Source organism: Taeniopygia guttata, chromosome 9 (assembly GCF_048771995.1).
Source record: "Taeniopygia guttata chromosome 9, bTaeGut7.mat, whole genome shotgun sequence".
NCBI classification, from domain to species: domain Eukaryota; kingdom Metazoa; phylum Chordata; class Aves; order Passeriformes; family Estrildidae; genus Taeniopygia; species Taeniopygia guttata.
In genome coordinates, this window is record NC_133034.1 from 17,414,089 (window position 1) to 17,437,680 (window position 23,592).

The 23,592-nt window shown below is 43.4% G+C and overlaps 1 protein-coding gene across 2 annotated transcripts; it reads right to left on the reverse strand.

Moving 5' to 3' along the window:
* Positions 1-2,356: 2,356 nt before the first annotated feature.
* On the reverse strand, positions 2,357-22,614 carry RNPEPL1 (arginyl aminopeptidase like 1). 2 transcript variants are annotated; one of them, XM_041718027.2, is made up of 11 exons: positions 21,753-22,610; positions 15,208-15,348; positions 14,404-14,555; positions 13,847-13,963; positions 12,434-12,669; positions 10,020-10,133; positions 8,878-8,990; positions 8,072-8,180; positions 6,471-6,698; positions 6,055-6,197; positions 2,357-5,382 (listed from the first exon to the last, which is right to left on the reverse strand). In XM_041718027.2, exons 1-11 carry the CDS (start codon positions 22,467-22,469, stop codon positions 5,110-5,112), a joined length of 2,343 nt encoding a protein of 780 aa, XP_041573961.1. In that variant the 5' UTR covers positions 22,470-22,610; the 3' UTR covers positions 2,357-5,109. The 2 variants fall into 2 exon arrangements, 1 of the variants encoding a protein (XP_041573961.1); XR_005981319.2 differs by having other exon boundaries at positions 5,245-5,382; positions 5,943-6,197; positions 21,753-22,614.
* Positions 22,615-23,592: the final 978 nt, after the last annotated feature.

Genomic DNA, 23,592 nt, shown 5'->3' on the forward strand with positions numbered 1-23,592 from the left:
AGAACTTTCCCTGTTGCCTCTTGGCAACCCTGCTGGATTAAACTGTTCCTGAAGATAAAACACAGGTCTATTTAGACAGAATGTCTTGAAGATAATATTTTAAGACAAAATTAAACTTGCCTTGTTGTCAACCTGTTTCTCAGTACACTTTAATGTAGGTGCTTCATTTCTCATTGGAAAGGAAGAAAGAAGACTGAGAGGGGTCGAATCCCATTGCTATAGAAATTTAAAAGGGATTTGTGTCCAGCTTAATAACCAGCTCATTTCCATGTGAATGAAGATGATCCTTTAGAATAGTGTTTGACATTTTCATGGTTGTTTGCCAGTTTTGGGGTTTCATCAATTCCATGTTTGCTTTTGTCTCCAACTCCCAGTGGTTCAAGGACAGGGAGAGGAGTAAAAGTAATTGAGCAGCACTGGCTGGGCCAAATGTGTGTGTTTGTTTCTGCAAATGCTGACACATGGAAGCTGTTCACAAGGCAGCTCTTCCAATTCTCTGAATCCTGATTCTAGGATTAGGAAGGCACAAGCAATACTTAGCTGATAGTGGTCAGAGCTGTATCAAAGGGACAGCAGAGTGTCTTTTTGCTTAAGGGAGATTTTGGAGTGGGTATTTGGGGTTCTAGACCTCTCTCATTACTTCAGGCACACAGAGGTAAAGCACAACCCCAAATTTCCAGCCGGGGTACCACACCACACAAGATGCACCTCAGTAAATATGATTTTGGAAAAGGGTCTAGTGCTCTGCAAACCCCACTAATGCCATTCCATTTTTAGAGAAAGACTTGTCTCTAGTATATTAGACCACCTTCCTTGTTGGACACAGAGCATATTATGTTCAACACAATCATAATTCTCTGGACAAGAAATCAGAGGTCTAAGACCTGAGTTTTCCAGTGCAGAAGGTACATGCAGGAAGAAGACTAAAGAGAAGTATTCACACAGGCTCAATCATTTATTGCAACTAGCTACTATCCCTCTGTATAGAGTGAAAAGTCACCTCCAGAATATGGAATAGCTTTTCTCCACCCTCCTTTATCTTTAAAAAGGTTCTCATGTGCGGTTAAGATATATGCTAACAGGTGCCCAAATTACTACTGTTATTAATGGAAAAAAACAGGATGAATGGACAATATTTGTAAAAAATTCTTTTAAAGTTGATGTGGAATATACAGTAGCAATCGAGGTATTTTTTGAGAAACAATGTGCAATTTCCACTTTAAAAGGATATTGAAACATCATGCTCCACCCAAGCAAAATGAATACACGAAGGTGTAGAAGACAGCTTGCAGCAATAGACCAATCAATCTGTTTTCTTTAAGAATTAAAAACTACTTACATGAGAAAGAGGTAAGTAGTTTATATGTGAGTAAGTAGTTTAACTTTCACAAACAAAGCAGTAGTTTCCAGAGCTGGAAGATAAAAGTAGACAAATCCAAACTAGACATTAGGTATGCATTCCAGGAATGCATGTAATCAACAGCTTAACCAATTTTCTTGGGTCTTCAACAAAATCAGTGTAAAACTGACCTCACAACTGACAAAAATTCTGTGTCTCAGAGGACAGTGGCTTGATAAATCTCACACAGTGATCGATTTCTAGTATGGTTTCTCTTTTCACCAAGTCTGATACTGTGGTCAAAGTGGCTTTCAGCTTTTATCAATCTATAGTAAAAAGTGTGAAAAGAAGCGTGACTTTATTTTAGTGTGTTGACTGTACTGTGTTGTTTTATCTTTGGACAAACAGGGAGAGCAGACTGAAGAAGTGACCTAAGTGAACTGTGCAGCACATGAGCTTAGATGTACAGAAGGTCCTGTGTTATCCAAAAAAGGTAATGGCCAAGGTCACTGCAGTGGAAGCACATCAAAGAGTTTCAGTTGAAACAGAATGTTTGGGTTGCTTAATAGAATTGTTCTTGGTTGATAGAGTTTGTGGTTAAAATGTTGCCATGTAACATGATGCCAAAACTACTGATACAAGCTTAACAGAGGATATTGTAGGTAGCAAGAATTATATTGAATGTATCAACCAATGTGGCTATGAAATGCTAAAAAATCAAGTCAGAAATACTCCATTCTATTAAACAGTTTGGCTCTTCAGAGCTTTCCCACAAGTGATATTTCTAGATCCTCTGTTGCCCTGCTCAAAGCTGCAATGAAATAAAGTAATAGTTTTCATTTTCAAAATAAAAAAAGATAACCCAATCTCTTGGCATCGGTTTGAATAAAACTGATTTGATGTCTAATCTGATTTAAATGGATCAGAAATGAATGTACCAAAGATAAGACAGTTGCTATTTAATCACAGTCTCATTTGCCTGTCAATGTGAAGTCTACTACAAATCAAGACAGCAAGTAGCCTGAAGCACCAATTTATTTTCTGTCAACGAAAGGAAGGCTTATCTCCACAAAGTTGCTGCCAGTTTTTTGTCTCTACAAAATAAAAAATGCACTCCTGACTCACAGGAGAAACAGAAGTACCTGGAGGTGGATGCATGGAATACTTTCAAAAAATCTTGCTTTGCTTCAGTGCTTCAGAAAACAAGTCCTAGGTCAAAAGCCATTTGATGGGATCTCACAGAGATGAGAGCAGAAACACTAACTTACATCTTGTGTTCTTTAGCCAGGAAACAGTCTGTTCACTTCAGCCAGCATTTCCTTGCTCTGATGGGTGTCTATGTAAACACAGAGCTGATCTGATGTATTTCAGTCAGTTCTAGTAACAACAGGTAATATTTACTTTTGACTGTTTGCTTTTGCCACTTCTCCAGCATCTTCCTGTGCGGCTTTGAAAGAGCTTCCAAACTCCCCTCTATGCTGCACACCAGAAAAGGACAAAACAAAGACAATGTACCAAGTTAGCTCTTCCACACAGCTAGAGCAGGGACGCCAAAAAACTGCCCAAAAGGCTGAACTTGTCACAAAGCTTAGTTTAATTTGACAATCATCATAAGGCATCCATGTAAATGAAAAATTCCCACCAGGCTCACAAACATTCTCCCACTAAATAAAATATGTTAAAACAGAGGCCCGTGATTCCAAAAAATGCTAGTGGTTCCTGGTCTCGACCAGGCTGCTGCTGCTGGCAGTGGGGTCCAGGAGATGCAGCACCAACAGCGGCAACTGTGGAAGTGTAAAGTCAGCTTGTACAAATCTCTTTCGATAGAGCAACAAATGAAAAGGAAAGAGATTGGTGTAGAAAACATAATTCGCCATCCTTTCCGGGAAAACAAAACAGAATTTAAAAGATAATTCCCATTCAAGGAGCAAAGAGCAGAGCTTGGAGTTCTGAAGCCCAAAAATGCTGATGGCCCATTTTTAAAACTAATGAAGCACTACAGAGGCCTGAGTTTATTATTGCTTTATCCCAGTTCAGCCCAGGCTAAGGCTATGGTGAAGTCCAAATTCATTTAAAGCCAGAAAATGCAGATCCAGTAACAGCACCTAAGTCCCCATCCACACATGGGTGTAAACAGATACTTCTGGTGAAAAAAAAAAAAAGCCCTTCCAAATTTCCTCCTCTTCCTGTCTATGCAGATCCCCATAGCAGGGCAAAAATTTGCCCTGAAATATAAAACAATTTCTCTCTCGCATCTCTGTTAGCCGAGTCTTTTCCATATGTTTTGCCTTTTGTTCATACTATGCTGGTGATGCATCAGCTCAGAGATGCCTTGTGGGAGCTCACAGACAGCACACAGGTACCCACGTGTTAAAAAGTTTGTGGCACAGTCTAAGAACCATCGCCTGCACTCTGAAATACCCCCAGGACACTTTGCCCTTGGCTACCTGAGACCAAACAGCACAGAGGGAAGACAGTGTCTTCCCATCCTGCATGGCTGGCCAGTGATCCAGAGAAATAGCATGCCAGGGAAATGAAATGGCACCTTACTCCCACCCTAAGTCAAAAAACAGACTTGGGTAAAGTGGGACTTAAAAGTTTCACATCAAGAAAGATGGTGCTTCCCTCAAGACTATTGTATGACAGGGCCACTGTTATTCAGGCAAACATTATTCAAGGTGGTAAAATCTTAGCATGGATATTTTCATAGCTGACCTACAGGCCAAGATATGCTGGGGATCTTAAAAAAATTACAGGTCTTGTAATTCCTCCAAAAGGACAGAATAGGAGATACATAGAATGCATCTGATGCATGTGCCACACATCCTGACACACTAGCAAAGGCTGCAGCTAGACTTGTCAAAACAGTTAAAAAGATTTAGGCATAGTTAGTGCCAGAATTGATAGCATTTGGGAATGTAATTTTAACTTCTTTGAAAATTCAAGCCTACACATTTCTTTATTGCTTGTCCCATTGAGTGCAAAGGGAAAACTGAAGGTAGGGTTAACTACAGAAGGATTTCAAACCCATCATAATGTTTCCCTGTTCTTTTTTATATTTTTATATATATATAAAGAGCATTATTACTATTATTATTATTATTATTATTTAGCCACCTATGGGCAGCGGGGAACAGGAGCTATTTAAAATTAGTTTCTCATTTAAGCATTAGACCCCTTCCTCCCAAATCACAACACCTCTGTCACAGGAAGGAGCATAACATGAAAACATGTTTGCTGCCACTAACAATTCCTGAGTCTCTCCTTTGCAGAACTTTAGCCCAAATATTAGAATAATGACAGCTTGACACATACACACACCCCAGCAACATACACACAGCAAGTAAGACATACTCCACAGCCTCAGTGGCCTCAGACAAAAAAAACAAAAAAAAGAAAAAATTAGAAGAAAAAGAACACCCTCCCACTAAACAAATCTGAAGAAACCGTCCAGAACAAATCTGAAGAAACCATCCAGAAGAGCCTCAGGAAAGCGAACAATCCACTATCCATGGAGAAGCAACAGCCCAGGAGTTCCTGGCCAGTAAAAACTGAATCAAAATACTTGTCACACAGCTGGTGGAGATCTCTGAAATCTGGCAGTATTACACACTGGATACTTGAAGGCACATTTGCTTTGTGTTTTGGGAGAGAAATCCAGTTACAACACACTGCAGCTGCAAGGCTGAGGGAAAGGAGGCAACGCTTTATTATCTTTCTTCTGTTCCTGTCCCCATTTTCAAGCTTCGTGGCTGGCATGAACTGGTGATCTAAGCAGACACGTTGACATCCCTGAGTGAAATGGCACCATTTGTGGCCTCTGAGACTTTGTCCTCAAGCACCATTGCTGGTGTGTCTGTAGTGACTGCTGTAGTGTCTATGGCAGGAAGTGGATTCAAGCCCTGGGATAAGATCTGTTGGATCGTTTTTCGCAAATTGGGGTGCAACTGGTTTTGGGTCTGGTAAAAAATTTCTAAGGCAAAAGACTTGAGAGTGCCAGTGCAAAGGTCCTCGTAAAGTGGAATTGTGTACATCCGAGACATCTACAAAAAAGGAAAACAAGATATAAACACTTCAATGAAGTCAAGAAGTTCAGCTCTTCTACAGCTACAGTTCCAACAGCCCTGACTAACTTCAGACTGGAGACAAGCAACACATTTCTTCAAAAGACAGATGAGTCTATTCTAAGTCTGATGCAAAGTTTTTTATTAATGGTAATAAAAAAATCTGCTCTCTGAGACTGAGCTACTTCCACAAATAACAGAACTATTTTTAAAGGCCAAATAGAAGAGGCCACACTGAACACATGCATTAACCTTTTGCTCCAGCACAATAACAACTACTGAAAAGAATTTGATGAGCCCTAGCCTTGCTTGAAGTGTAAATATCCAAATAATCACACAATTTAGTAGTGCAAAAACTTGTGGTCTGGAAAAGCCAGGGCTGCTACAAAGCAATACATAAAATGCATGGGGCAGAGCTGGGACAAAGGTATGGAGTCAGGCTAGAAAAGCAGAGATTATCTGTAGGCATTTGAAATTAAATCTGCCCATTCCTCCCCACCGCTAGCAGGTGAGCCATGCTCAGCCCCTTCGCAACACACCTGGGCTACACTTGGCCAGGAAGCAGAAGTTCCAAGGTCTTTCACGTCGCATGTCTCATGCACATGTCTCATGCACTGAGAGGTGCAGTGAGTTTAATCCAGCAGTTAGTACCTGGTTTTCCAAGAAGCGACGGACCTTGTAAAGGTCTGGATAATAGTCATTTCGGACTACAATCTGCAACCAGCGGATACGGATTTCTGCATTCATGGAGTCCAGCTGAGAGGAGTAACATTCCGAGAGCTTTTTTATCACCTCTGAAGAGAGCACATACACAGAGAAAGAGCTATGACCTATTTTGTCAATTTTGAGGATCATCAGATAATAACAACTGATAAAATCACAGAATCATAGAATCCATTGGTCTGGGAAAGACTTTTGAAGATCACCTGTTTCAATCCCTCTGTGGCATGGCCTGGGGCATCAACCTGACTTTACATGAATTATAATGTCAACCAGAGGCAGGAATCTTTAGAATTCAACCAATTATTCCAGGGATAATTTTCTACTGTCTTGGAAAGAGTACTCACCATGTGGCAGTGGTGATCCATCCAGCAATCTGTCCAGGAAAAGCACAGTTTGGAACGTTCTCCATTTAGTGAGGTCAACACTGCTGGCAGCAGCAACAGAGTCCAGAGGCTCTGTGGTCCAGAGTTTGAAGAGTGTCTCCACTGGTCTGGTCAGACTGGATCCCTGAGATAAGTCTGGCTCAGCTAACGGAGGTCCTGTAGCATTGAGCCAACGTTCAAACTCCAGTCCTGGAATGAGGAGCACAAAAAATGTGGAGCAGAGATCTCTGCAGGTGGCTTGGCTGCCTCAAAGTTCAGGACCGCTTCTAGCATAGTTAAGGGAGGTTCTAACAACAGCAACCAATAGTTACAGTGATACAACAGTCTTAGCAGCCTCATTGGGATAGCCTATGGAACACCTGGAAGAGTGCCAGCAACACTGCTCCAAACCTCAGTGTGAGTTTTCTAGAGTTCAACAGTACAGTAAATACAAGAAATACACATGCTCTTAAGGCAGCCAGGCTGACAAGTACCTATATTCAAATTATGCTCTAATATTTGTCTGCCTGCATTTCTCTCTCAGAATTTTGAGGAAGACTGACAAATATGGAGAAAACCCACTTAATAAAAAAAAAGGAGGTGAGATGGCTGACTAAACTCCTCCTACCCACCAGTAAATACAAGCAATTTACATTTATTTAAACAACTAATTAAAAAAAAAAGTTTCTTCACAAGCAGCAGGGCCTGCTTTCCAGCAGAGGTCTTCCTCTTGACCTTTTACCACCTCTGTACTTTCCTAACCCTCGGCAATACTTCCTGTTCCACACCATCTACACTAAAATTCCTACCTTCTGCATTCCCTGAATATTAGCCAGGCAAAAATTAGCAGCTTCTGTGGTTAACTCATTAGCCTACAGTGGGCCAAATAAAACACAGAACTGCTGAGCTCATGTTGCAGCTTTTTCCACAGTAAACTGTCTCATCTACACGTCTCCACAGGCAGTTTCCACAAAGCCTGCAGGCACCCAGTATCCTTAAGAGCTGTACTCTGCCAGTCTGGTTTAAACTGTCCAATGGGATCAATAGCTATTCACAGGGATGGGCATATGGCAGGATAACATCAGTCTCCTTCCTTTAAGAAAGTGAGATAATAAGCACCTGGTAGGCCACAGACCTCCCACAAATCCACCAGCAGCTATAAATAGTGGATATAGGGGAAAGTGAAACATTCTGGAAGAGATTTTATATGTATGGGTAGGATCTTGGTGAAGTTGTAGTTTTCAAAGCATGTTTTCTGTTATTAAAATAGGTGAAATTTCAAAGTGTGTTCACCTTTTCCCTCCATTTCAGCATGTGTAAATCTCACAAGCACTGATCATTCTGTCTATAGAGTGAAAGGTGAGTTAATAAGAAAGTTAATTTATGCCAAAATCATCAGGAATTTCAGACGTCCTCATTCCCCACTGTAGAAGCAGCAACCACAAATTCTGTCAAGAACACCTGGTTGTTGCTGAACTATTTTGTTTGCCTTAGCATTTTCCTGTGCATTCTCCAAGGCAAGCCACAAAATTCATCGTCCAGGTTTTCTACAGTGCTTACAGTTAACTTAGTAAATCTCCTACCTGCTTTGCTCTCAACACATTGCTCTTTCAGCTCTGGAAAAAAATTCAGGAAGGAATCCAGAAGATCTTGAGCCACAACGCTGGTAAATTTATACTTCTCAATGTAGGCCTAAAATAGTAAAACATTCAAATTATTATTAGGAGCAAGACAGCTTCCTTTTGATGTAGAATCACTGCATGCCACAATAATAACAACAACAAAAAAAATACAAGCATGAGGAGGAACAATTACTTGAAGATTTTAAAAAAATTGAAGAAAAATATTCTCCCTCCTCACCCAGTTAAATAAAAAAGCACCATAATATGAAAAAAAAATTAATAGCTGCAAATACATTGACAGCTGAGTATCATTTAATTTTCCTTTTCAAAACAAGGCAGTAGCTGACAATTTTCTATAGGTTTTGCAAGTGTGCTTCCAGGCACCAACCTGCCCCAATATAGTAACCCATTCCCTTCGTCACCCTAGATAAAAACACCCAAGTTAACACTTCTTAGTAGTCACATCTTTCCAGTCACAGGCAATCTGTGCTGAACAGCTTTCTAATTACTTGGAGGACAGAACAAGAGATAACAAATATATACCACTACTCTGTATCTAGCACCTCATCAGCTCAGAATCTCAGAAATCTTGTAGAAAGATTCATGTAGGTTGACAGACAGGCCCACAACTTTCCTCCATCTCTGACACACTTGAATTCAACTTTACCTTTAACAATTAGACACAGTGAAAGAATCTCGGGGAAAAAATGCAAACACCAACAAAAAAATCAGCTCTAAATCTCAAGAAAACACATATTTATACTCACTCTTAGGAAGGAGTCAAAGTGTCTGGGGTCACCACAGAGCTGGGACAGGTAGTAAACAAAGCAGTAGCCTTTCTCATAGGTGAAGAGGTTCATTAAATTACTGGGATTTACACCTGAAAGAAGACAACATGAGAAGAAACTAATGAGGAGAGTGATTTCCAGCCCTTCTGAGTTATACATACTCCTTAGAGATCACCAAGGTGAGACATAATGACTTAAAAAAAACCCTAATCTTGTTGTCACTACATTTAAGTTACTGCAGTAAATAAATAGATGCAGTCCAAAGGCACAGCCTGAAATATTTTTTTTTTTTTTAAATCAAGCATTGTAAGGTAAGTAGCAACTCCCAATGGAATAAGTCACTTCAAACTAGAGATCACTGAAAACAGATCTGGAACTTGAAAAAAAATCCTTTTTTCTTTTTTCAGGTTCTGGGATTCACCATACCACAAATTTTCAAAGATATCAATAAAAGGTAATAACCCCTTGTTCCTTTCCTGAGGTTTTCACACATGCTTTTCCGTTCCATTTGACTCCAATATAATCTCACTTGCATTTTAGGTTGTTTTAAATATCATCTAGATAGAAGATCACCCACCCAACTGTGATCACAGAACTAGAGAACTATGAGTGAAGGAGACGGGTAAATCTGGAGTGCAGTCATGCATCTGGCTCAGGGAATAACCAAACAGCCTCTGCACAGCTCAACTGAAAGCAAATACCTGTTTATCTGCATGCTAAATACATACATACTTCTTACATGAATACATAGAGAGGAACATTGAATAGCAGAGGATTTTATATTATGTTTCCAAATATTCCCATTTTAAAATACTTTATTTTACATATCCAAAATTTCAAACCCACATAGCTTTCAAGGCAGTTTTTCATATTCTTTCTACTCAGTAAGTCTGTTCTTACACAGAACAATATCTATAAAGATGAGTTATCCAACCTTGATAAAAGCTTGAAAGCAAAGCTTCCTTACTTGTTTTTAGACTGGTTTACAAACCAATACTTCTTTCTTTTTAATTTTTTTTCATAAAGGATACGTAAATATTAGTCATTTCTTGTCAATATTCCACCATGGATATACAGAGGCGTATAATTCTGTGCAAAGCAGCCTCAACCAAAAGCAATACCTGGCTCCAGTTTAACCTGAAGCTTGCTGACTGGGTTGTCTTCTCCAAGGAGCTTCATCTGTCTGTGGAGAGCATCAAGGCGGAATGCAGTCTCCAAACATGTGAAGGCAGCTCCTACCCCAGAAAGTAATTTGTTAGTTGTGGGAAAATGATCAGCAAAAGCTGATCTGTGCAGGACTGGCACAGGAACAAACTAAAAGCTGCTGCAGGTGCAAAAGACAGAACAGTGAAACAGAATCACAGCAATGTAATGGCAGAGAAACTTGAGTGCAGAACATCCTTGTAATTAGTAATGGAAGTCAGAGCCTAACCCAGTGTATTTCCTAACTCTGATCATGCATCAGGTTGTACTGGAAACCAAAACAGCATGAAAATTATGCTAAAGTTTGCATCCTTGACATCATATCATCAGCTCTTGCAAGAGAAGGAGAGCAGCGCTGAAAAAAGTATTGTACAGATAACTTTCAGGGAGCAATCAAGTGCTACAAAAACATACTCTCACTGGTAGAATAGTAGACATAATCCCATACTCAATGACAAGGATATTACTAAATGTCACCTCTTGAGTGGAAAGAGAAAAGAATTGGATTTGGTTATTGTATTAGAGGTTCTGTGTGTATTTTTTAAGCTTTATCTATCATCCTACCTGGTTTTTGCCCTAAGTATTTCACCTTACTCTCATTAGGACTTTTTACAGTTGTGACTGGGTAAGCTACTCCTCCCTAACTGCAATGTAGAGCATTCCATGCTTTCAAACCAAACTAGCTGTATTACACTGCCAAGTCAAGAGATCTTTCCCATGCCCTTGCAGACATTAGGAGCTGCAGAAAATGGATTTTCAGATTCAGAAGATACTTAATATCCGTAGTTATTAAATTTTAGCCTTTTTTGCTGAGTTTTTAACCTTAAGATAGGGTTTGTTACATAGATACAACCTCAGAGTCTCAATGTAACACTCGAATCCTACATAGCCAAATGTGATTTAAGAACCAGGATATGTTTGGAAAACAGGAGAATGAGCAGGAAAGAAATGGAAGTGCTTCCCAGGGGAAAGCAAGAACTAGAGTAACTAGTGTTAAGGGCAATTACTTCAACCTACAGAGAGGAGAATTCAGCAAGAGCCAAGAGGAGTGGTAGTCAGTGGACTCAAATTTCCCTAAACCATATCATTGCAAAAATGCCTGTTTACTATCAACAGAAGATACTCCAGAAATTATGTCAGAAATGGTAAGATTTAGATCAAAGGTTTGTCTTGGAAACAAAATAGAATGGAGAAAGAGCTTACTAAAGAATTGCACAGGGAAAGACGTTTTTTTAGTTTCCCAGCAAATGCTTCTTGAAACAACCAGCTCTAGAGAGCAGACCAAAATCAGCAAGGATTTTGTTCTGTGCTGGATGGAACAGACTAAGATGATGAACAGGTTGATATTTGCTGACTTACCCACATTACTGCCATGCATAATGTGACTTAGGACAGTGCTACTCACTGAGAATTACTCAAAACAGCTTTCAAAGATATATAATATGCATTGTAACATCTACATAGATGCTCAGAGCACTTGTTTGCCTAAGCTTGTCACCAGTTCATGTCCAAAACCAAGATACATGAATAAAAACAAATGCTTTCTTCTAAACATTTTTGCTGTCAAGATTTCTAGGAACTTTTCTAAGATTGTTTACAATGGATACTTGAGAAAACACATGGAACTGGCTTTTAAGAACATAACAGGACAAACTATAAAAGCATACATTCCCATTATTCACTTCAATAATAAGCCAATTAAAAGAAAGAGGAATAATTTACTACTTATGTATTCTAAAGACAGCAACATAAAACTGACCTGTGAAATTCACTGACACAAGCAATGGCAGGGTTTACAATCCTGCAGGAAGACTCCAGCATATAAACAGCTACATAAATCTGCACATTTTTTTTAATGCAACTTTCATCCTTCTTTTTAACAGTAGGTAGCTACTAACTAATTAGATCAGAATTAAAAGGATACTTCTTCAGAGGATGGTTATTTCACAATGTAATTGTGACAAGATTTCTTACATCTTTCTCTGAAGCATCCTCTGCTCACCTTGCTCTGGCATATCAGCACATGCCTGGTACCTAACAGTACCAACTTAGTAGTTCCAAGTCCCCACAGGATTTTGCTACCATGCCTCACTCAAAGCCCCGGGTACCACATCAGGTATTGAGCCCACTAAAGCCAAGATAACGTCAAACTCTAAGTATGCAAGATGTTCAACACGAAGTTTGGGGCTGTGTGTGGGTGTGTGTTCCAGAAATAAAACCTAACTGAAAACCAGCTCCCTACAGACTTCTGAGCTTCCAAGGCAAACACCCCAAGCAGGCAGCTCTGAGTTATGGTAAGCAGGAGCACAGGGAGAAGTTTCTGCAGCTGTACCATAGGTCTCGGTGGTGATCCGGCGCTGCGCGTAGGTGGCCAGGCCCTCACTCAGCCACATCTCCTCCCACGTGGCATTGGTGACCGCGTTCCCAAACCAGCTGTGGGCAACTTCATGAATGACGTCAATGATCAAAAACTCATCGCTCTCCAGAATGGAAGAGATGATGAAGGTCAGGCATGGGTTTTCCATGGCAACAATAGGGAAGGAAGGAGGAAGAAAAACAATGTCGTATCTAAAATTAGGGAAAGAAAGAAGAAAGGAGATGAGTAAATTGCAGCCAGAAGACACATAGTAACACTTTCTTTTTTCAGAAGACACAGTAACACTTTTCTTTCTTTAGGGAAGGCTCTTCTGAGACTTCTTTTAACTTCAGGAACAAACTTTCTAGACCAGTGGTGCCTAATTCTTCTGATCAGAGGATCACAACTTATTTTGTTGGCCAAGGACCTGCTTATGTTTGGACGTAAAGACTTGACAGTCTTTTGATGTGCAGTGGATGCAGCGCATCCCAGAAGCATTGAGCTCCCTTCACACACACACTCATCACAAGTTATGTATCTGGGAGCCACAAAAACTGTTGCACTATATACAGTAGTATAACATGGTGTTGAGTCCCCAGAGGCTCCCAAGAAAGAGAGAGGCTAGGAAGCTGTCAATGACTGAATTGATTTCCTACATATGCAGTGTCAGCAAAATAACTTTAATCTGTCTGCTTTGGAACACAACAGTAGTATTTGTTTTGTCTTCTAAATTTCTTTACCAGTGATCAGCACTGGCACACTGGGTCATGTTCTCAGATTATTTCAAACAATACTTGTTAAATCAACAACAAGGCAATCTTCCTGCTTACGTTTAGCAAAGAAATATAGGAAGCCTCTGTCAAAATTTTCTCCCATCCAAAGAGTGCGAGTATTCTCTCAAAACCATTCTTTTTTAATACATACTCAAGCTATTCAAGAGCTATTGATGTTGGTTTGGGGGACTTGGACTCTCAATAAGTCTGTACTGAGATTTTCAGTATTCTCAGGCATGCCACAATAAATGCAGAAGTAAATTACATAAATAAAACAACCATACATTTTAAATGGTGTCTGGCCCATGCTGGACTTACATCACAAGACACAGTAGTATGAAAAGCCCTCATTCCTCAGGAAAGATCTACTGTTTAGAAACCTCCAGTTCAAACTGGAGGTTTCTAAACAGTGGATCTTAACACTGCAAACCAGCTAAAAAAATCTCCATGGTCCTTCCTGCCACTCTGGACAAAACTCCAGAGTCTGTTTTCAACTACTACAATGCTGCCAGTTGAAATGCTAGTTTGCCCTGCTATAGGGAGAAAGCATGATCAATTCTCAATACTGTTTTATTTTGTTCCCATTGCACTTTCCCAGAAGACTGATAAAACTCACCTTCCCCATATATAGGGGCCATACAGACTCTCTGCAGCAGTCAACCAGCGTTCAACAATGCCAGAAAGCTTGCTGATGGCTGTTGGCAGCAGGCAAGGCTCTGCCCACACTCTGCTCCTGTCAGAAAACAGAAAACATCAGGTGATACTTCAGCAAACTGAATTATCTCTTAGACAAAAAAAAAAATAGCCTGACTGCTTACCACACTTCCATGTATGGTAATAGAGCAAGGAGACCTCCCATCAAACCCGGACCCTCCTAGACTAATGCTCCATGGAACATGACAAGAGGCAACCAAAAATCCCTTCAACAAGGCAACAAGGAAGCAGCTGTAATAACTTCAGGGGAACAGTAGGCAATATTTATGAAAGAGGAATGTATCTTTGCCAGTGCAGTGCCATTTATTTCTTTATACCCAACTACACTTCAAACTCCCTGTGCTCACAGCTCATGAACCCAACCGTTGCCTTATCAATGACTCAACATCCTTGCTACTTTACAGTATGAGGCACTGTACAGAGACATAAAATGCAGAATGAACCCACTGCAAATCTTACCTTGGACCTATGTCTGCATGTATGAGGTCTCCAGCCACCAGGGCCACCAGGTAAGCAGGAACTGGATATTCCATGTAAAATTGATATACACCTTCCTCTTCTAGGTAGGAACTTTGGGTGGCACTCATCAACACCTGTATGCCTGCTGGAGCCTGGAAGACCATCATCATACACATCAACTCACCAGATAATCACAGCTGAATGACTGAACCACAGATCTCTGGTTCATTTTCATCTATGCTTGAGGATGTATATTAAAAATAATCATTTACATAACACAAAATGGAAGATTTCTGTGAGGTTTTATACCACAATTTACCCAATACATGAAAACATACCAATGAAAGATATTACTCCTCCTACATGCCAGCTGCCCCAAAAGCACCTACATATTAAATTATTTCATCTATACAAAATGCAACATTATTTGATGGTGATTTCAAAAGACTTCAGGTTTTTTCTTTCAAAAATTGGTACAATACAGTTGAGTATTATCATCAGTAACCACTATTGGAAGGGGCCAGCCAAATTCTCTCTCATATTTTTATTTCACAATTACTCTTACAACATTGAGTACAAGGAAGGCAAGACTCAAGAATGGTAGGCAACACAGTTACCTTTGTGGCACTACCCTGATTCTGGCCCAAGCACCAGAATTGGACCTAAAAAAATTCAGTATTCTTTATAAAACTGAATCACAATATTTTTAGCAGACGCAAGCTGATAAAAATACATGATGTAACTCCACTTTCACAGGTTAACAGCAACTAAGAGCCCCATAAACCATTCACAGGCATCCCTCACCTTGACAGTAGCTGAGTAGGTGCATTTCACTGCAGGGGTGTCAAAGCAGGGGAAGAAGGAGCGGTTACACACTGAGTGCCCCTGTGTGAAGACAAAGGGCTTGGCATTGCCATATGTCAGCTCTGGATCCAGCCACCAGATCTGTTGAAACACGATGGGAAGAGGAGGTGAGGGAAACAGACAACGTGACAAGGATGAACTGCCAAAAACAAAATGGGAAATCAAGAGGATTGTGGGGGAGAAGCACCACCTCAGCTGTTTCACTCCCAGATGAACACCTGGCACAGGGCACATTTCCATCTCTAACAATACACAATATTTCCATCTCTCACAATACACCTTTCTACTCTGGTTTATTTGATGGGAATGCTCAGAAAAAATTTCTTACTGTCTGAACACTAAGTGGTGACATGTAACATAGTGACTTCCAGCCACGCACTATTTCTGTTATATCAATTTGCTTGGTTAATAACAAGTCCCTAACAAACATCCACACAACCTTCTTCTCAAAGGGAGTACTCTGGCTATCTCCAAGTTTATAACTCAATATGAGCAGGAATAGAAGAGGTCAGATAACATAAGCTGAAAAAAAAAAAAAAAAAAAAAGCAATCCAAAACAAATCCAAGTCCACAAACCAAAAATCCCTGAAGCGGAACAGTGTACACAATAATACACAGTGTACACAGATAATAATCTGTGACCCTGACGCTGCCCTCCCGGCTGAAGCATCAAACATTTTGACACTAAGCAAAAAAGTTGGTATATGTAAGAAACATCTGGTCAAGGACACTGAAGGCCCCTTTTTACAGAATGGATGAGGAGATTCTGGGTGGTCACAAAGGAAAAGCCAACAGAACACACCACTGAGCACGTCAATTTTCAGTACCAAACAGCAAATAAATCACAAGTCAGACCCTCAGCAAATAATTGGAACAGATTAAGACTAGTAAGAAAAAGTCCAATTATTTGCCTTTTGGTCTTTCTGTTTCAAATGTTTGTGCTTTCACATTCTCCCTGCCTCCAACTTTGAAGTGTAGGAGCAATTTTAAATAAGGATTTCCTTGTAATCCTAGAACTCTGGAGCTGAACTCTGATGAAAAATATCAAATATTGTGAAATTTGCAATAAAGTTTGAACCACTGGAAGTCTTGGAAACAGTCAAGCAGAAGGAATAAAACCTATGAGTCTGCTGAATTCTTAGATCAAAGCAACCAATAAATCTGAGATCAGGGAACAGCAGTTAGTGCAAATACTAGTTCAGTTCTAGTCCTCAAGGGAAAGCAATGAAACACAGAAGAGAAGCTTGGGTAGTAAGTCTGCTCACGTTTTAACAACATATTTCAACTCTATCTAGTTAACTTTTGGAAGTTAAAGTTTTCTCTGTCTCCTTCTGTCCTATAAGGTTATTTTTTGATCTCTTCCTCCCTTGCCTTTAGACCTTTTTCCTCAGACGCCAGTGTGCTCCTCTCCCAAATCATCCACTACAGCAGCACCCCCAGGGATCAGTGAAAGATGAGGACAGGAAACACAGTCAGCAGCTTTCAGTTATTCCCATGGAGTCTCACACTTTTGCTGGCAAATGTTTGGAGTTTTTTAGGAGGGAGGCATTATAAAATTAAAAACCTTGGTCTATAAGTAAAATTAATCTCTTGAAATTTGTTTTAAGATTGCCCTCTTCTATTTCAAGCCTGTAGGGCCAGAAACAAGCCTAAAGCAGGACTTCTGAAGAACCCTGTCTGTTTACATCCATTTACTGCATTTCAGCATAGCACTGCCCACAATCCTGGGTCACAGCCCAGATTGCTACATATTTCCACTACATTTCTCAGGGATACCTGCTTTTCACAGCAATGAATATAATTTCTGCAATGCCTCATTATGGAATTAGAGACAGCTGTTCCAGAAGGCATTGGGGACATATGTCTCATTACACAGCAATAACTAGGAACTCCCACCCAGAACACACATTTACAAAAAAATGAAGGTGCTATATTTAATACAGGGTAGTAGTTTGCTCACGATCCAGGGAAGAGGCTCAGAAATTAAATTTCAAAGATCTGTCCCAATGCCTTTTAAAAACACTCATCTGATCAGTGGCTTGTAGCACAAATCTCTATCGCTGGCCCTGCTGAAGAAATGCATCTTCAAAACATTGTTTCCTTTGCTTTTTGAGAGACAGAAAAGGCTAACAAAGAAAACAGAGAGATAAGGCACCACCACACCTAAGTTGCAACACTTGAGTAGGAAGGAAAAAGGGCTGACAGACAACGTCTTTACAGCAGAGAGAACAGGGGAAGTTCTCCCTGAGCAATGCAGGAGGAAAACATTAGCAGGAAGGGAAGGGGAACTAAGAGTTGATTCTTGTTTACAAAAAACTCCATAAATTAAGGACAACTTCTTTTCAACCAGTCCTGCTTTATTTGACATTTGGTTGAAGTTAAGTGAAGCACCAGCCCCACAAGCCAAGAGGGAAAACATTTGCAGAGGATGAAGTATTTTTTTCCCCTGTTTTCTAATGTCTGCAGCTACATGGCAAGCCTCTGTCTCTCTTTCCAGACACACTTGGAACAATGATGAAAGTTATCCTGAAACAATATAAATAGATCTGTAATATAAATAGACCAGGCTATGCTGCTGGACAGAGGCAGGGCTATGGGCTGGGAAATGAGTACAAGCAGCATCCCAGAAAGGAGTGCGAGGCACAGGGTGCTGCTGGGGCAGGTGGTGGAGCATAGAGACAGAGCAGTATTTGGGGCTGTATCATCTACTCCATGCAAATGCCTCCTGCACTTCTCCTTGGGAAATACACATGACATCATCATCATGCTCTTCATTTTTATCTAGCTTTTCACGTATACAGGAAAGCTGTTTCACACATTAAAGCTGTTCTGTGGTGCATTTCAATTAAAAAGACCTGCTGCATGATTCCTCTGCTGAACAAAGGCTTTTGGCAGCCCAGGCTTTCCCCTGCCCACATACTGCAAAGAAGTCCACACTTCATAAGACACGTGCCAAGAGTATAATTTTTATTGACTTAGATCATAATCTTTTGCCCAAATCTGGCAAATGACAAAGGCAATTAGCTAAGCCTCTTTTAATTTTAAACCTCTCCATGTTTCTACATGCATTATTGATGAAGGTGGCAGGAAGAGCTGCAAAGCCCAAGCTTCTGTTCTAGGCAAACAAGCTGCTCTATCTGATGACAAAGTAAACAAAACACCTGAGATGCAGAGCACGTGACAGAAGCAAGGCACACCTGGGCAGCAAGTCATTCTATGGGGACTGAAGAATCAAGACAAATCTAAGGAATTACAGGGAAGTTCCTAGCACTGCAAAGAGGGCTGTCCTTTCTGCTAAATCCTGAAGATGAGGAAATGTTACATGTTTTGTAACAGAACCCAGAGGAGGATTTGCATTTAAGGAAAGAAAATAGCACTGCTGTTAAGATGTGCACTGCCAAATCAGAGAAATGACACAGTGGGAAAGAGATAGGTGCACATTTTTCTTTCTAGGGAAGGAAAAAAGAAAATATCACACAAGAGTATTACCAAGAAGTAAGGGATGAGGGAGAAGGAGAGGAAGAACAGAACTACTGTCCCTGACATATCACTGTGTGCCTTCAGCCCACACCAGGAGAGACACACAATGATTGTGACAGTCTTGTCTCTGATGGAAACTGGTGATGTACTGAGCATATGGTTTCCTAACAGCACAGGGAGCTGGAATGCTCTGTGAAAGGCAGATTTAATCTCTCAGCTGTCTCTCAATGTCCATCAAACAACTAAAGATCTTGGCTTCTTCCTCCACATGAGAAATAATGGGACAGTCAAGTAATATGTCCAGATGGCTCAAAGCAAGTATATCAAGACAACAGGTTTCCAATTTTAAACACTACTATCTCTGCTGCTGATCTTACTGCCAACACATTCACGCTGCACTGTACATGCATTTACTGTTTTATAGGTCCCACAAGTATTATAAAGGTCCCACAGAAAATAAACCCTGACCTAAGGAGAACACATTCCTAGAATGGCCAAAGAAAATAGAACTTTTAGAAGAGAGAGGTCTGACATTGTAAATCTGTGGCTCATTGACAGAGAAAAGGGACTGCCAGAATATTTACAAGACATGAGTATAAACCAGTTGACCCTTACACACATATGGGTTACTCATCCCTGTTAAAGTGCAGGGCTGGGCCAAAAAACAGCAATGACAAGAGAGCACTACAATAGCACCAAATCGCTTTGGATCCAAACAAAATAGTTCAGCATGCTGAACATGAAGGGCTACAACAGGTGCTACTCGAGGACAAATATTTTGCCAGCCAAAACCTACAATAGAGAGTGAGCAAACATGGTAGGATTTATGTCAGTGAGCATGCCTGCTCCTGCTTTCCAGTATCACTTGGGAAGGGCAGTGCATGTCCCCAGTGCTGTGACCATCAATAATCCTGACATGAGCCCTTGCAGCTTCATTTCAGCTGAAGCAGGACATGCTGTTAAAGGTACAATAAAGACTTCAAAGAACAGTGTAAAGAATAGGTAGCTCACCCCTGATCCATGGGGAGCAAGACAACAATAGAGGGAATGGAAGAAATGTCCTCCCTCAGCATCCACACAGGACTGTGTGTGAGGCCAAGGAGACAACACATTAATACAAGGTGAGACTAAATGAACATCATGTCAATCAGTGCCCCTGAACCTTCCAGTGGTTTTCACATTCCCAAAGCCAAATCAGTATTCAAATCATACTGAGATCACTTCTCCATAGACTCAGCAGGACAGGCTGCCCCTTTGGCAACAGGGCTGGCAAAATGCAGGGGAAAGCACAGGCCAGCCTAAAATAAAACAATTTGTTCAAGAGGAGGAAAGCAGTTATCGTGTACTTGGGGAGGCGTGGCACAGCCAGACTGAGAACGATTACAGAGCACACAGCAATGCCAAATTAGCTTTAAAGCCTTCTCACCATAAACAAGGCAGAGAGTGGACAAAAGAAACAGGTTTCTTCATAGACCTGGGAAAAAATAATGAACAGAATCCTCTGAACACACTGTGAGCTACATGGCAGAGTACTGTACAAGGAAATACTAAAGCCAGGAATTCCAGAGGTGAAAAGGAGCAATACCCAAGTGGATCTGAACTTTAAAAGCGACAGAATCTTCCTTCATTTTTGCACTTTTAGAGAAGGATTAGAACATTAAAAAGTCACCATATGACGACAGGAAACTTCTGTCAATAAAAGTCTTCATGTGGAACTCACTATTCCAAGTGAGCCAATGTATTAAGACTACCCAGATAATTCCAAGGATAAAATTACTTTTGTGATCTTCCATGTAGTATTAAAATTAGACAGAGAAACACCCAGAAAACACATTCTAATCAGCAAGACATTCCTATCAAGAAGAAAGGCCTACTATTTACTTCCTGTGGATTATTTTGCAAGAAGCTTTTATTATTCAATTCCTGCTCTTGTTAAATACATTGTAGAAGTCCAATAGACCCACACATTTACTGGTTCTGACAAGTGCAACAGCAACACCAAATCAGAGGACTGAGAGACAATTCCTCTAGGCAACACGGATGCAAAAAAGTTGCAAGACTCATAAAAATACAACTCTTATGTAAATAGACTAATGAACCACATGATGAAAATCGCCTCAGTTTAATTTCCAACCTCAACAGACTTTACAGTAATAAAAAGAACTGATGTTCCACTGGGAACTTCATATTTTCACTGTCATAACTTCTTAAAAACACAAGAACTGCTAAGTAGCACCTAAAAGGCTGGGAATAAAGTGCTTCTAAATACCAGGGGTTTAAAAGAAACAATAGAATTTACAAAGCATTTCACTGCTGAAGAAAGCTAATCCACAGACATGGAAGCACCTCCATGGCTACATCCAAAGGGGTGTTTTGGGTCATTTCAGCAGATAACTTTAGGAACCTGTGGAATCACCCCTAGTCTTCTCAAAGCTCCTGACCGTGGCTCACTGGAACACCAGCCTAGCTGTGCAAGGCCTGATTTTGTTAGCAGTTGGCAAAACCCCCAGGGAAACTCCTACATTGTGCATGACATAATTTATCCTGAAGGACTGAGTCAAAGCAGGAGTTTGCAGATTTTCACTCTCCCCGCCAACAACTGCAATGTCCTTAAAGAACGAAAAACTTCCAAATTACTGTAGTGAGGGGGGATGAATAGCCTTGGGGTCCACGCGATGGAGGAAGACAGGAGGGAGAGAAGCTGGATGGGTACAAGCACCGCTGCTGAGTGCGGCGGGGGACCGCGGGGCTGGCGGTGCGGAGAGCCCCTGCGGGCAGGGTACAGGCGCTGCTGCCCAGCGGGCTGGCGCTGCCAGGAGATGGGGCCAGGGACAGGCTGGCAGTGAGACACCTCCCGCCGCCTCTGCTGAGGAGTCGGGGCGCTTCCCCGACGGTCATTTAGAACAGGAGCAAAGATGTGCGACAGGCGCTGGCGGCACGGGAGGGCTTTGCCAGCCGCCCCGGGACCCGGTTTCCTACGTTACCAACCCCCGCCCGGTACTCACGGCGGGGCCGTCGGCTGTGGTGTAGCGGACGATGATCTGGAAGGGCTGGTGCGGCTGGAGGGCGGCGGGCAGGGAGATGGTGAGGGACGAGCCGTAGTCGGTGAAGGGGTCCACCCTGAAGCCGAGCGGGCAGGCGGAGCAGGGCGGCTGAGCGAAGAGGGGCAGCGGCGGCGGCGGCTCGGCGGCGGCGGGCGGGGGGCCGGCGGGCGGGTCCCCCGGGGGGGCGGCGGGGGGCAGCGGCCCGGCGGCGATGCAGGGCGCCGAGAGGAAGGTGGCGGTGGCGGGCGGGCTGGCGGCGCAGGGCGGCGCGCAGGGCGGCGGCGGTGGCGGGCAGGGCGGCGGGGGCGGCGGGGCCGGAGCGGCGGCAGCCTCGGCCGGCGAGAAGGCGAAGGCGCAGGGCGCTTCCCCGGCGGCGGCACGGCGGAAAGCGGCCGAGAGGACGCGCAGCGCCGGGTGCACGTCCAGCACCAGGGCGCGGGGCTGCGGGCGCAGCGCGCAGAGCTCCAGCACCAGGCAGCCCGCCAGCGCCCGCGCCTCGGGCCGCAGCTCCAGCCCCAGGTGCAGGTGCCTCAGGCTGAAGAGCTGCGAGCTGGACGCCGACGCCACGTCCGGCGGCGGCTCGGGAGGCGGCGGCGGGGCCGGCGGCGCCTCCGGCCCGGCCGCGGAGCCCTTGCGGCAGCAGCACAGGCCGGGCGGCCGCGGAGCCGGAGCCGCCATGGAGCGGCGGCGGCGGCTGAGGAGGAGGAGGAGGAGGAGGCGGCGGCGGAGGCGGCGGCTGCTATGTGAAATCCATGGGCGGGCGGGGAGGAGGGAGGCCCCGGCGGCCGGAGCGGCCGGGGCGGGGAGGGGGAGGCGGAAAGGACCGACCGGGGGAGCGCAGGGCCCGGGCCCGGACAGCAGCGGCGGGCGCGGCCGCCGGGGGGCGCCGTGGGGGCGCCGGGGGGCGCTCGAGGGCGGCCCCGCCCCGCCCGCTGCGTGCGCAGCCGCCCCGCCCCGCCCCGCGGCGCCTCAGCCCGGCCCGGGCACAGCCGGGCACGGGGCGGGCACCGGGAGGGACCCGGGCCCCGGCAGCGTTCACTCGTGCCTGCGCTCGCTCCTTCGTGCCTTCGCTCTTCATTCCGTCCCCCACAGGCGTGGGTATCCGCGCGTGCCGCCCGCCAGCGGCTCCGTCCGGCCGTGCCCCTCTCGCAGCGCGGCTTTAACCGGCCCACGCAGAGCTTCTCTCCGCCCCCACAGCCCAGCCCCGGTGCCCGGCACAGCGATCCCAGCACTGCTCCAGCCTCACTGTCGCCGTCCCCCGCCCCAGCTCCACGACAGACACCCCCACACCCACCCGCGGCTCCCAGCAGGGCCCATTGCACCCTCAGCCCACCGGGAACTGGTTTGGCTTCCTCGCTCCTCCTGGTCATACCCCCACACCGAGCTCACATACCCACACACACAGCTAACCCCAAACAGCCTCCCTTCTCCCTGCATCCCCCCCACACCCGCTTTTTTAATCTCTTCTCTCCCAGCTGGGCTGCCCGTAGTTTCCTGCCTCCAACTCTCACTGCAAACTGGCCCCAGAGCCCAGGTCAGACATAATGTACTTTACTCTTCCTCAGAACTTGAGGTAATCAATCACACACCCTCTGCTGCTGCCTTCCTAAAGGGGAAAGGGCAGAAATCACACCATTATCAGCTTTGTGCAAGCATTTGTTTCTCTGTGTGGCAACAGCAGGACTCAGCAAGCTAGAAGGAAGGAGGTGTGTGCAAATAACTGTGATTTGCACTCCCACCAGCCCAAGAGAATTGCAGTCTCTGCCCCATGTAATGACGCTTTCGTAAGTTATTTTCACTC

Coding starts and splice junctions, on each gene's coding strand:
- RNPEPL1 (XM_041718027.2), bottom strand. CDS start 22,469: ATGGCGGCTCCGGCTCCGCGGCCGCCCGGCCTGTGCTGCTGCCGCAAG. Junction 10,134..12,433: donor GATCACCACCGAGACCTATG/GTACAGCTGCAG, acceptor TTTCTGGGGTAG/GAGCTGCCTTCACATGTTTG. Junction 5,383..6,054: donor GTCGCTTCTTGGAAAACCAG/GTACTAACTGCT, acceptor CCTTTTTTGTAG/ATGTCTCGGATGTACACAAT.